Raw genomic sequence first — 13,249 nt, 5'->3', positions numbered from 1 at the left:
AAACCATTCCCAGGGCTCCCATCTAAAAGGTCAGAGATCAGGTTAAATGACTTGTCCAAGGTCACAAAGCCACTTCAGGACAACGCTTAAATCCAGATCTTTTTAGTCTAAAGCTCATACTCTTTTTTTTTTTTTAATATATTTTATTGATTTTTTACAGAGAGGAAGGGAGAGAGATAGCCAGAAACATCGATGAGAGAGGGTCATCGATCAGCTGCCTCTTGCACGGCCCCCACTAGGGACGCGCCTGCAACCAAGGTACATGCCCTTGACAGGAAACGAACCCGGGACCCTTCAGTCCGCAGGCAGACACTCTATTCACTGTAAAGCTCATACTCTTATTATACTGAGAAGCTACAAGCATTTTTTCAACTTTCTATTTCCCCTTCTCCTCCCCAAATTTCCCCTTCCCATCAATATAAATGTGAAAGGTCCAACTTTCAAAACCTAGTTCTTTTCAAGGGCATTCCATTTTTGGCTTGAAAACTAAGAAGTCTCCTTTGCTCCTCGGAAAAGGAATAAAATGGCAGCAACACGAGCATCTTCTGAAGGCCAAACCCAATTTGCATCCATCACCACTGAAAATCGAGCAAAATATTTCTGGAACCAGTCCTTACATCCACTAACATCAGCAGAGCCCAGCTCTAAGAGCCCATACCCACCAACGCCAAAGTGCCTGCTTTGGAGTGCTGAAGCCAGGGAGCTGGGGAATTGGGGTCGGGGCAGCAGGAGGTGGCCTCCAGAAGAGAACATGCCTATTACAAATGGCGTGGTAGATGGAGCATCCTTCTTCTCACTGATATTGCAGAGATCTCCTTCGAGACTTAGTTATCCTTTCAAGAGGATAATTAAGACTCCAGACCTCCTCATCCTTGCAAAATGACTATTCTGAGAATCACTTCGCACATTAATTTTGGGATGAGACACATAGTTGTGATGTCACACTCATTTTCTTGCCCAAGGTCAGGGCCCATTATGGATGATATCTAACTTTCTACGCAACAACTTGGAAAAGGTAAAAAAAAAAAAAAAAAAAAAAAAAAAAAAAAAAAAAAAAAAATTAAGAACATAAAACACAAGCAGCTGGAATAGTCCAGCAATAAATTTAATTATTAAATAGCCGATGGTTAAGGGCGAGTTCCAATAACATAACCTGGACAGATATCATGAGTAAAGAGCAATGTGACAAGAGTCTGTCTGATCTCCATCCCTGGCTTGTGGAGTAGAGGTTTTTTTTCTGTGGGGATTTAAGCCTTTCCTGTAATAATGTGTAATAATGCGTTTCCTCTTCAGATGCCTCCCCCCCACACACACACATACACACCTGATAATCCCGTGAAATTAAAAGCTTATACACTATTTCAGTCCCTGAAATCAGACTGTTCCCTTAAGCAAGTTGACCTGTTTCCTTGATATGTTAGTTTTCAGAGGGGGAAAAAAAAATATATCATGGCTTCAAAGATTAAAGGTTCTCAAATACATCATATGTAAAATGTAAACTGGCTTTCCGTCTGAAAAAGACCAAAAAAAAAAAAGCCCAAGGCATTGGTATAGCCTCTAAATACACTTGCCCCCAACTTCTCTCTTCAGTTTGCGGAGCCTTAAAACCCTAAAATGGTCTAAAAGCCCGTGGTGGGCAAACTGCGGCTCGCGAGCCACATGTGGCTCTTTGGCTCCGGGAGTGTGGCTCTTCCACAAAATACCACGGCCTGGGCGAGTCTATGTTGAAGAAGTGCCGGTTTCAAGGAAGTTTAAGTTTAAAAAATGTGGCTCTTTCAATCGTTGTCCTGTTGATATTTGGCTCTGTTGACTAATGAGTTTGCCGACCAAAAGTTACACCCAATTTTTCTTGTGAAAAATTGCATTTCTCTGGTACACCTTGTATCACCTGCAAAAACTACCTATATTGCCGAAACCGGTTTGGCTCAATGGTTGAGCGTTGGTCTGCGGACTGAAAGGTCCCAGGTTCGATTCCGGTCAAGGGCATATATATATACATTGGTTGCAGGCACATCCCAGTAGGGAGTGTGCAAGAAGCAGCTGGTCAATGTTTCTCTCTCATCGACGTTTCTAGCTCTCTAGCTCTCTCCCTTCCTCTCTGTAAAAAAATCAATAAAAAAATATATTAAAAAACAAACAAAACAAAAAAACCTACCTATCTTTTACATTTCGACCAGAGGTGGGGAACGCCCGGCTGTATAAGGCCACAAAGTTATTTGCTCTGGCCCTGCCAAGGCATTAGGGGGGAGTTAGTTAAATGTCTGACCAAATACAGCTGGCTAATTTTTACCAGTAGAAGTTGGTAATTCTGAATGGCCCTCATGGTATAGATATCCAAATGGCCCTTGGCAGAAACAAGGTTCCCAGCCTGATTTAGATCATGGTACACTGATAAAAAGCACAGCCACAATTTCTACCATTGAAAATTGGTTTTCTCCTACAACACTCCCTTTTGAGGGAAAGAGGAAGGGAGAGAGAGGGAAGGGTCTACTTCCATACCCCAATATGCAGCTGAGTAATGAACGCAACCTAAAAATCACATTGTCTGGGTTGCTCAAGGAAAGCTAAATGGACAACCTTTAATAAGAAACATCACAAAAACCTTTTTCCAACCACTACCAAAACTTTCTTTATCCTTTCCTGCTAACCCTTACCCACACATCTGTGTGTGTCTTCCGTACAAGCCTATAGATAGATGATCCCAAGTGAGAAAGAAACAGCTCCCTCTGATACCGATCTCAAAGAGACAGAGGGCACAGACCAAAATTTACAGACATGGTCTGAACTCATCATAATTATGCCTGCAGGTGCCACTTAATTCTCTTTAAAAAAAAATGATTTTTTTTACAGAGAGGAGGGAGAGGGATAGAGAGTTAGAAACATTGATGAGAGAGAATCATCGATAAGCTGCCTCCTGCACACTCCCCACCGGGGATGTGCCCCCAACCAATGTACACGCCCTTGACCAGAATCGAACCCAGGACCCCTCAGTCCGCAGGCTGAGGCTCTATCCACTGAGCCAAACCAGTTCCAGCAACAATTCTCATTTTTTTAAAAACACTTGTGCTGAAGTAGTCATATCTGATCCATGGTTAGCAACAAAATCTGAGTGCGGATATATATATATATATATATATATATATATATATATATATATGAAGTAGAGTTTTTATAATTATCCCAATTAAGTCAGAATATGAAAAGACATTCCCAAAGGCCGCTGACATTTCAAGAGGAACATTTGTAACTGCAAATGGTTAAGGCCAGAAGGAAATGGCTGGCCAGGCTTCCCAGAAGTAACAACTAAAGGATACAGCTGTTGACACATGTTAGGAAGGCACCGGGGTTCCTCTCTCATTCCCAGGGGTTCCTCGCCAACCAGCAGCTCAGGCTACACCAAGCCCACTCAGGGGCCTCACAATCCCCAGGGTGGCCACGCTGGGAGGGGATGCCCTCCGTCTTACAAACCTGGACGGTCTTAATTCTCTTCTGTGTACAATGCTCTGCTTCATTCCAATTCCATTTCTGTGGACAGCATGTGCTATTCTGCAGGAGCCTGTCCAGGTTACATATTCACCACTGAAAATTATCCTCATCTTCTTTCATCAAGCCTCCCCTTCCCAAAATGGACAACTTTTCAATGTGCTGAAAGCAGGAACTTGATCACTAAAAATGACCACTCTCTTAGACTGTTGTACCCAGGGATTATTTATCCGGGAGCATTATACAGATTAACTAAAAACTCACTTGGTGGGAACTGATGCTCAGGTAAAGGTCTGGGATTCGTTTTTTTTTTAAAAAAAATTCTACATGAAGGAGGACAAAACAAAATACCGGCCTGATAACTTCAGATTAAATGTAGATTTCACACCCTGACTGGTTTGGCTCAGTGGATAGAGCCTTGGCCTTCGGACTGGAGGGTCCCGGGTTCGATTCCGGTCAAACCAGTTAGGGCATGAAATCTACACTTAATCTGAAGTTATCAGGCCGGTATTTTGTACCTCGGTTGCAGGCAGCCCTGGTAAGGGAGTGGCAGAAGGCAACCAATCGATGTGTTTCTCGATATTTCTCTCTCTCTCTCTCCTCCTATCCCTTCAATTCTCCCTAAAACTCGATGAGAAAATATCTTTGGGTGAGGATTAACAACAAAAAATAAAAAGTATGGATTTCCCAAAATAGGATTTGAGTGGGAGAGAAGACCCAGGAGGAGCTGGATGGAGTCTTCCCCCATTTCCTCTCAGGCTACCTTCAACGCCCATTGCGAGCACACTCAACAGGAGGGCAGCTGGAGATGGCATCTGAGGCCGGGAAGGAATTACACTGGAGGGAGGTTTACCTCAAATAGTTTCAAATGTAAATTGCTCAAGCCCCTGCCCCTCCCAATTTTTCTGTGAACAAGTCAGAGTCTTGTCAGTCAAAACAGTCAATCTGCTTTCAGTCAGCTCCGTTTGTAAGGAGAGACAAAACACCTCAAAGGGAGAAGAATAATTTAGTAGTGAACAAGCACAAGGTCGCATCAACTTAAGAGGAAAGATGGATCAAGCTTCCTCTCGCAAGTCACGATGCTTGAAAGGTCAAGAGAAGGGGGGAACCGGGTGGGCTGCCATGGGTGGTTTCTTGCTTTTTTTGCTCCCTTTTAGGCAACTGTAATCCTGTATCCATCTTCCTCTTGCTCTCTTCCAAAATAACAGAGATGGCAAAAACTGCCTTTCATGAGCCCAAGCCTGTAACTCTTTGTCAGTGTTAGGGGCGAGTGGAGAGGGAAAACCGCCTGCATGGTAAGAATGCATCTCAACCTTTTGCTTAAACATGTCGTGAAGAATGACACCGAAGTGGTCCTTTATTGGCTAAGAATAATACAACTAAAATAAATCTGGCCCTGTTGTAACTGGATGGAGAAATGGTAAGATTTTAAGCAAACCATGTGACATTTTAAGTTCGCACCAGAGGAAACAAAATCTGGAGAGGATAAATTTTAACCACTTCGCTTCGCCTCATTCACAGCTTTCACCCAAAAGCAAACTCCCTATATTTAGGCAAAGTATTAAAAATTTAAAAACAAAAAAGTGAAACAGCTCCGCTTGGAAAATTTTACATATGAAGAGAAAGTTGCTTCCGTCTCTTAAGTGGTGCTTTAAGAAACTTAGACATTTTAAATGCTGGTTTCACAGTGTCCTGAAATTTATAAATAGCTAAAATGGGAGGAAGAACTCTGGTGCAAAAAGGAAATTTTACTCACTCCGCAAACACTTCCAAGGCTTCTTTGTTCCACGTACAACAACTTGAACACACATCTAAATCCTAAAGAGCATATAGTAGTAGTAATAATATCAAATGAAGAACTAAAAGTCTGGGAGAAAGTGCCTGCTCTTGTTTTCTTCCTACAAGTATCTTCATGGTTTCCAAAATATATACTCCTAGCACTGGAAATTAAAATCCTGTAGACCCAAAGGAAGTCTAAACAACCTGAAAACCAATGTTGCTGACTCTCTGTGAGAGGGAAAGTCACAAAAAGGTTCCCCCCAAGGCAGGGCTGATGCCACCAGCAATCTCAGGTATTACGGCACACTTCATGGCTGGGGTTATGCCTGCCTGCAAGGCAACTCACAAGCCAAGATTTGCCAAATCCAGCAAGGCCCACGTCGCCAGGATCCATGTTGATAAGATCATTCCCTATGCACTTTAATCACCTGTGGGGGCACATTCCCCAGCTCAAATGTGATTTTTTAAAAGCCCACGAACAGAATGCCTTCAAGGATAAGAAATTAAGAAGTCAACAACATCTCTTCCATATAGTTTCATCGAGCATTTTCTTCCTTCAACAGATTTCCACCTACAAACCTGCTGAACGCAAGTCAGAGCAGCCACCTCCAATGTACTATTTCCCAAGTTACCAAAAAGTTTGGTTTCCTGGCAAATAGGTGAGATGTATGCATTAAGCGGAAAACGTGTTGCAGAAATACTAGAATTCGCACTTCTATTGACTTTTTCTCCAGTTCCCACAGAAAGTCTTTTGGTATAGGTTTTATCATTTGCACAGCAGTCACATATAATTTAAAGACAAACATGCATACACTGGGTATGCGTGCCTGAAAAAGCTTAAGACGCTGTGAATACACAATTTAAAAATACGCATATTGGTGCCAACACTGGTATGTTCCCCTCTCACAGTGGCTTATTCCAAATAAGACACAAAACAAGAAATTACTCCACATCCAATTACTTTAGGCAGCAAACCTGCCTTCCTCAAAGGGGTTTGAGGCTGATTTTTGAAGTGGTTTTCCCAGGGAAAGGTAGTCCCCAAGTCTAAGATGGTTCAATATCCAGGATCCTATTTGATTGGAATTCTAAAACTTATCTTCCCAAAGTTTGTGGGTGTATTTTTTTTTTTTAAGCCCAAGGAGGGGATTGGATATTGATTGTATCAACATCGGCACCCGGTTTTCTATCCAGGGGACTCAGGAAAACCTCACATGTGGCCTGCCTAACTGGAAGCAACATTGCCATCTTCGAAACCGGTTTGGCTCAATGGATAGAGCGTAGGCTTGGGGACTGAAGGGACCCGGGTTCAATTCCAGTCAAGGGCATGTATCTTGGTTGCGGGCATATCCCCAGTAGGGGGTGTGCAAGAGGCAACTGATCGATGACTCTCTCTCATCGATGTTTCTAACTCTCTATCTCTCTCCCTTCCTCTCTGTACAAAATCAATAAAATATATTTTAAAAAAAGAAAAAAAAAGATGGGCTACAATGTTTGTCTTGGCTAAGATGCAAGCGTGTCACTCCCCTTCCCCCCCCCATCATCTCTCTCTCACACACACACACACACACACACACACACCCTATTAGGAACAGGGCCTTCCTGGAAACCGGAACACACTTAGGCCACATTCAGCTTCCCACCATTTACAGAGTCCTGACACCCAGCCCTTTACCACACACACACCCTGGTCCCCCTAGTTTTTTGCTCCAGTGTCGCCTCCAAGGCAAGCAAAGGGGCTCACTAGGATCCTAAGTGCCAATAACACAGCATTACAGGGCGGCTGGGGAGTGGCTGGGGCAGGAGGGCGCTCCCTGCCACCCTTCTCCCCCACCCCACACACGTGTGAACCCTGCAGACCCTTTTCCCCTAGGGTGTCCTGCGGGGTGAGGCGCCCCCAGAGCAGAGGTGGGCCGGGGGCGCCAGGCTGGCGGAGGGGCAGGCCCTCAGGCCACCGCCAGGCCACCTTGGGGGCCTCTTTGGGAATGTGACCCAGCTCCAGGCCTGGATGTCCGCGGGGCCTGCAGGCCTTCCGCCTTTTGGACTGAAGGCTGACCATCGAGACCTACGACTAGGGAAAAAACCAAATGATTCTTTTTTTTAGGAGCCAAATACGTGAACGCAAGCAATTCTCACCATGTTGTTGGAAACCCCAACTCCCCTCCCTGGTTAGGTTTTAAAAAGTTGTTTTGAATCAAGCGCTCCAAGCAATACTTTGCCAATCCAGAGGAGCCATGGCGCTGGGGGAAGGGGGTGCTGGAGAAAAGCCTCCCGCACCCCTGAGGGGGGACAAATGTTGGGAGGTACACTCTCCCTAAAATTGAAGGAGAGAAGCCAGGCGGTCAACCCTCCTTCCCAAGGTCAGATGGCCTCACTCACCATAAGGCAAGAGCACCCTGAATTATTTAACGGAGCCTGTTGTCACAGGAGGCCACTCAGCAAAAGCAGCACGTTTTAAAAATCAAGGTAAGATTGTGCATACAGTCACAAATACCTGGGGGGGGTTGTGTGTTCAGTCCAGTCACAATCAGATAGGGGACAGCCATCCCCCGTGCTCTTTGCCAATCAAAAGCATGACTTTTCAATGGAACAATTTTTTAAAAACGGTTAACCCATCACTTCCTTAGAAGGAAAAGAAGAATTTAGGCCACGGGGGGCGAGGGGAGGGGGACCCCTTATATGAACATGGGGTCTGTCACTTCACAGCACTGGCTTGCTATCTTTAAAAACTCAAATTTTCTAGCATTCTAAACCCAGAAAGAAAGAAAAGAAAAAGGTCTAAAAATGAATGTCCAATTTTTTTGTAATGAAAAAATGGAAAAGTGGGAGGTAGATGTCGCTTAAAACGGAAACGCTTCATGTTTTTAAAGGACCTTTTGGCTGAACAATGCAGTATCTTAACACTTTTACCAAACAATTTTAACCTAAGTGTAGGCACATGTTAAAAAAGTGAATTTTTTCAGGGCATCCAGGTAACCTCCCATGGTGAGAGAGGAGGGTCCCTACAACCCCCCTCCCCCAATCCCATCTGAATGGTTTTATAATTTAAAAAGTGCATAAACCTTTTACAAGTCTGGTGACACTGAGCATCCACTGTGTTAGTCCAAATAAATCGTAGGTGGATCTTTAACGGGGGGTATAAATAAGACCTGACGTTTAAAATCAACTGCTGGGAAGGAGGGTTCCATCAACACGCGTCCCAGGAGGAAGGGAAATACGGTGGATCCCCACGTTGCCCTCTTCCCTGCACACTTTCCCCGACCCCCATTTCACCCTAATCTCCACACCTTTCCATTCCTGAGATCCGGATGGATATTTAGCTCAATCGCTTTCCTAAAAGTGACGCCAAAGAACACATACTTGGAAACATTCACCCATGAAATGTGTAGGAAACTTTAAAGGTGAGTCCATTCAAAGCTTAAAAAACAAAGGAAACGAAGACCTTTCCCCAGCTTCAAACCTAGAAGAATGAACCTTTACAAGCGAGGCCCCCTACAACAAGTAGATTAAAATTTCAACTTTTTCCCACTAGGAGAAGCCGGCTTAAGGACACGAGGCAACAGAGCTCCGCCTTCCTCCCCAAAAAACAGGTTAGGAGAGGAGGAAAAGGCTGCGCGCTTTGCAAGCCTCTGCCCGGCTCGGAACCAGCACGCCCACTCCAACTCGCAAGGCAGCAAACTCCCACTACGATTTCTGAGCCTTAGCTGTCCTCCTGCTCTGCGTCCACGGCAAAGACTGGAGCAAGTACACAAGTTACCGACCAGCTTCACAGAGCCTGCCGCTCACCGCTTTCGGCCGGCCCTTTGCTCTAAGGGGCTCAGGGGAGTGGAAGGTGTCACCCTAAGGCTTTAGCAGCCCAAACAGAGAAACCAAGCCCCAAAGACTACAGGCGCAGCCCTCGGACTTGGCGAACCCTCGGCTTCTAGCCTCCTGCAGCTGGGTCGTTCCCCCCACCCCACCCAAGAGAAGTCGAGCCCCCCTCAACCCGGTTCCAGTAGGGATCAAGGCTGGAGCAGCCTTGCTGGAGCGGCCCAGGGGACTCCCAGCTGGAGAGGGCAATGGGAACAGTCCCCCAATTCTGCTTTTTCCAGGCGCAAACCTGGGCCCACGACCGAAGGGCATGAGGAGGGCAGGGGTTCAGGCACCGGGCCACGTTTTTTGGTGTTTTTTTTCCAGTGCGGGGAAAACAATCCAAAAGAGAAGCGCTTTTAGACCGGGGTCCCCCTTGGTCCTCCAAGACCCAGATGCTCTCAGAAACAACACCAGGAGAGGACTGCTACCGCGTCCCAACAAAAAAATAAAGAGTCCTCCTCCATCAGAAACGCGCACGTGGAAACCAGGTCTAGGTAGTAGGCGCACTCCAATGCTCACCCACCACACAGCCATCTCTCTCTCTCTCTCCCTGGCTCATGCGCCCTCCTGAAAAGCAACCACCTATGCATTTCACGAAAAAGGAGGAAAAAAAGCAGCTAAGAAGGTAAAGAGAGCCCTCAGCACGCTGGGAGGCCTCCAGCAGAGTGCCCGCACAAGGAAACCACATCTCCCCGGACACACACACACACACACACACACACACACACAGCACATGCGCTCCCACCCCGGGTCTTACTTAAAACAATAGCGTACGCGCCTTGTCCAACAAATAAGGAAATCAAATCCTTATATAAAAAGGGGGATATAAGGGGAGGTCCTCGGGAAACCCTTGCGCTCAGGAAAACCAGGTCTACCGCTGACACACACCTCTCTCTCTTTTCCCTGGCTCCTGCCTCGTGAAGAGAAAAACGGTTGTTGCCACGTTTGGCCACACGGAAAATTAAGGTGACGGAAAGGGGTATCACTCCACGTTTGGGGAACACATACACACACACACAGCCCTACTAACTATGTTGCCAGGACCACCATGTAGGTAGCCAAAGGGGAAACAAGACATCTCGAAAGTAGACACCCCACCACCACCAGCAGCAGCAGCCATCCGCGCACCGCTTTGGGACCCTTGGCGAGGCCTCCCGGGTGGAAACGCACACGCGCGCGCGCGCCCCCCAAACACCCCCCGAGGGGGAGCCCCCTCGGAATTCGCCCCGCTCGCACTCACCTCGTCGTCGTGGTGCTGGCAGTAGCCGAGGCGCTCGGGGAAGACGGAGATGATGGAGAAGGGCGGGCCGGCGAAGGGCGCGCCGAGCCCGAGCTGCTGCGCGGCGGCGGCGGCGGCGGCGGCGGCTGCAGCGGCGGCGGCGGCGGCGGCGGGCCCCGGGCCGCGCTCGATGTAGTGGTCCTTGGTGAGGCGCACGCGCTGGTGCGCGCGGACGCAGTTGTCGCACAGGTGCTCCTGGCAGTCGAGGCAGCGCGACGAGGCGGCGTTGCCCTCGTCGCAGGAGCTGCAGCCGTGGGGCCGGCGCAGCAGCAGCGCCGACGGAGAGGAGGCGGCGGCAGCGGCGGCAGCGGCGGCGGGTCCCCCCGGCGCGGGGCAGCGGGCGGGCGCGGGCGGCGGCGGCGGCGGCGGAGCCTGCGGGAGCGGCGGCGCCGAGGCGGGCGCGGCGCGCGGGTGCGCGTGGTGCGCGCGGTGCTGCCGGTGGTTGCTGTGGCCGCCCGCGCCCGCCGGGGTGCCGGCGCGCCCGTTTTTGGGCGGCTGTGGCGGCGGCGGCGGGTCGTCGGCCGTGGCCACCACGGCGTCGAGCAGGTTGCTGAGCAGGAAGGCGGAGGAGGGCAGCGCGTCCATGCCCGCCGCCTCGGCCAGCACGACTTTCTGGTCGCACACGGGGCACAGCAGTTTGAGGGAGTCTCCCGGCGCGCCGCCGCCGGCCGCAGGCAGCCGGTGCGCCTCGAGGCACGGGCGGCAGAAGGCGTGCAGGCAGGGCAGGACGTGCAGGCGGCGCGCCGCCGCCCCGGGGGCCCCGCCGCCGCCGCCGCCGCCCCCCGACGACGACGACGTGGACGTCTGCGAGGACGACGACGACGCGGACGAGTTGGAGGAGGAGAGCGGCGCCGGCGAGGAGCTGCCGCACATCTCCTTGCACAGCAGGCAGATCTGGAAGTCGGTCTCGGGGAACGAAGCCATTTGCAAAAACCAGGCCCCGGAGGAGGAGGGAGGAGACCAGAGAGAGGAAGAGGAGGAGAGCGCGCGCCGACGAGGTGGTGGGTGGGGAGCCGCCGACTCACTCAGAAAAACGCATCGATTAGGTCTGCAATCCGGGAGCCCGCCGCACCCGAGCGGCGCGCGCGCGCGGCCCTCTCGGCCTCGCCGCGTCCGGCCCCGCGCGCTGCCACTGCCGACGCCGCGGGCATGAAACGCCGCTCGCTCCCCGGAGGCCGCACGCACCGGTTCCCCCCGGGGGACGTGGGGGCCGCGCGCCTCCCAGAGCGCGAGCGGGAGCGGGAGCGGGAGGAGCGCCCGAACAAGTCCAGACTCGCGAGGGGAGAGCGAGCGGGGGCAGGGAGGTCAGAGGACCGACTCCCTGGAGCCGCTGGAGCCGGAGCGTTCTCGCTCGCGGAGGGGGGGGGAAGTCCTCCTCCAAAAAGTCAGAGTCCGCTGTGCGCCATCCCACAGTCCGGGGCGGGAGAAGAAGTCAAAAAATGTTGGTCCGACGAGTTATTATTGGGTGCGTTGCTTTCCTCTTTAAATGAATGGAGTTGTTATAGTCTCTTCTTCTTGGGAGAGGACGGCTCCCCCCACACGAGGAAAGGCGGGAGCGGCGCGACGCCGAGCCCGTGTCGTGGTCCCCCCCGCGCGATGCCGGCCGCCCCACCGCATGACGCGGCGGCCGGGGACTCCCTCCTGGGTGGCCCGGCGGCGTGCCGCGCTCGGGCTTGGTGCTCGGCCGGGCGCGGGCTCTCCCCCCTGCAGGACCCTGGTGGTCGGCCCCGCGGCAGCAGCTGCAGGTCGTAGCGGCCCGGCCGCCGCGGCCGCACGCGGGTAACAGTACGCACGCGCGGCCCACGCGCCTCGAGTCTCCCGCGCGGCTGCCGGGCCCGGCCGCCGGCGCTTAACACGCACGCGCGCCCCACGCGGCCCGGGGCCCCTTCGCGCCCCGCCTCGCTCGCCCGCCCGCCCGGCCTGGGCGCCTCCCGCGCGCGCGCGCTCCTTCCCCTCCGGGTTTAGCCGCGCTGCTGCAGCGCTGCGGGGCCGCAGGTCCCCGCGGGCCGCCCTGAATTATTCATCGGCAGGAAGATATTAGATGTACCCGCTGCCCCGCTCCGCGCGCGCCGTCGTGCAATGCTATCCGAGCTCCGCGCGCGCGCCCCGCGCCCCTCCTCCTCCTCCTCCTCGCGTCCGTCCTCTCTCTGAAACCTTGGCAGCCAAGGGGGATCACATTTCCTTTGTCATCGGGCCATTTCGCCCTCGCCTCAGTCCCCCCTCTCCGATCCCGAGCCGCGGGGACGGAGCAGCCTCCTCCGGGGCGCGCTGCAGGAATCAGTGGAACCGGCGGCCACGGCCCGGCGCGGTGGTGAGCTCCGGAGCCGCGTGGCCAGCGCCGCGGGCCGGCGTCATCTTTCAGAAACGAGCCGCCGTGCAAAGGACTAAGGGGTGGCCCCGGCCGCGCTGCGCCTGCCCGGGCTTTTTGCTCGCGCCGCGCGCCCTGACCTCTCCGGGGGCTTTGCACACAACGCCCCCAATTCGGGCTGTGGGCGTGCACGCGCGCGAGAGGGCCCCCCCCCCTCTCTTCTTTGCGGTCTCTTCCTCCTCCTCCTCCTCCTCCTCTTAGTTGGCTGGTTATTGGGACTGATCGGAATTCGGAATCCTTTTAATCTCCAAAGGAGCAAACTCACTTCCGCCCGAGTGCTGGGAGGGGGCTGGGGGAGGGGACACAGGGGAGGGGGTTCCAGGCAAACAGGAAACATTAGCCCTCTCTGCACGGCTCGCTTTTGTGTGCTCCCTCCCTCCCTCCTCCCTCCAACCTCCTCCCTTCTCCAGGCCGCTGGGGAGACGAACGCCCCCAGGCTTCAGTGTGATGACCTTTGAAACCTTCTGAGCGAGGAACTGGAGAGGGACTCT

At 52.0% G+C, this 13,249-nt stretch overlaps 1 protein-coding gene across 1 annotated transcript in view; it reads right to left on the bottom strand.

The window, feature by feature from the left end:
• Positions 1–11,314, bottom strand: part of TRIM71 (tripartite motif containing 71) — a gene marked incomplete at both ends in the record, with an annotated part of 66,040 nt that extends 54,726 nt beyond the window's left edge. The window contains one exon of the mRNA XM_084902205.1: positions 10,352–11,314. Within this exon, the coding sequence (XP_084758331.1) occupies positions 10,352–11,314 (963 nt within the window). The remainder of the gene's footprint in view (positions 1–10,351) is intronic.
• Positions 11,315–13,249: the final 1,935 nt, after the last annotated feature.

This window comes from Pipistrellus hanaki (genome assembly GCF_964339955.1).
Source record: "Pipistrellus hanaki genome assembly, chromosome: 13".
Classification (NCBI taxonomy): Eukaryota; Metazoa; Chordata; class Mammalia; order Chiroptera; family Vespertilionidae; genus Pipistrellus; species Pipistrellus hanaki.
This window is presented reverse-complemented; position numbering and strand designations above follow the sequence as displayed.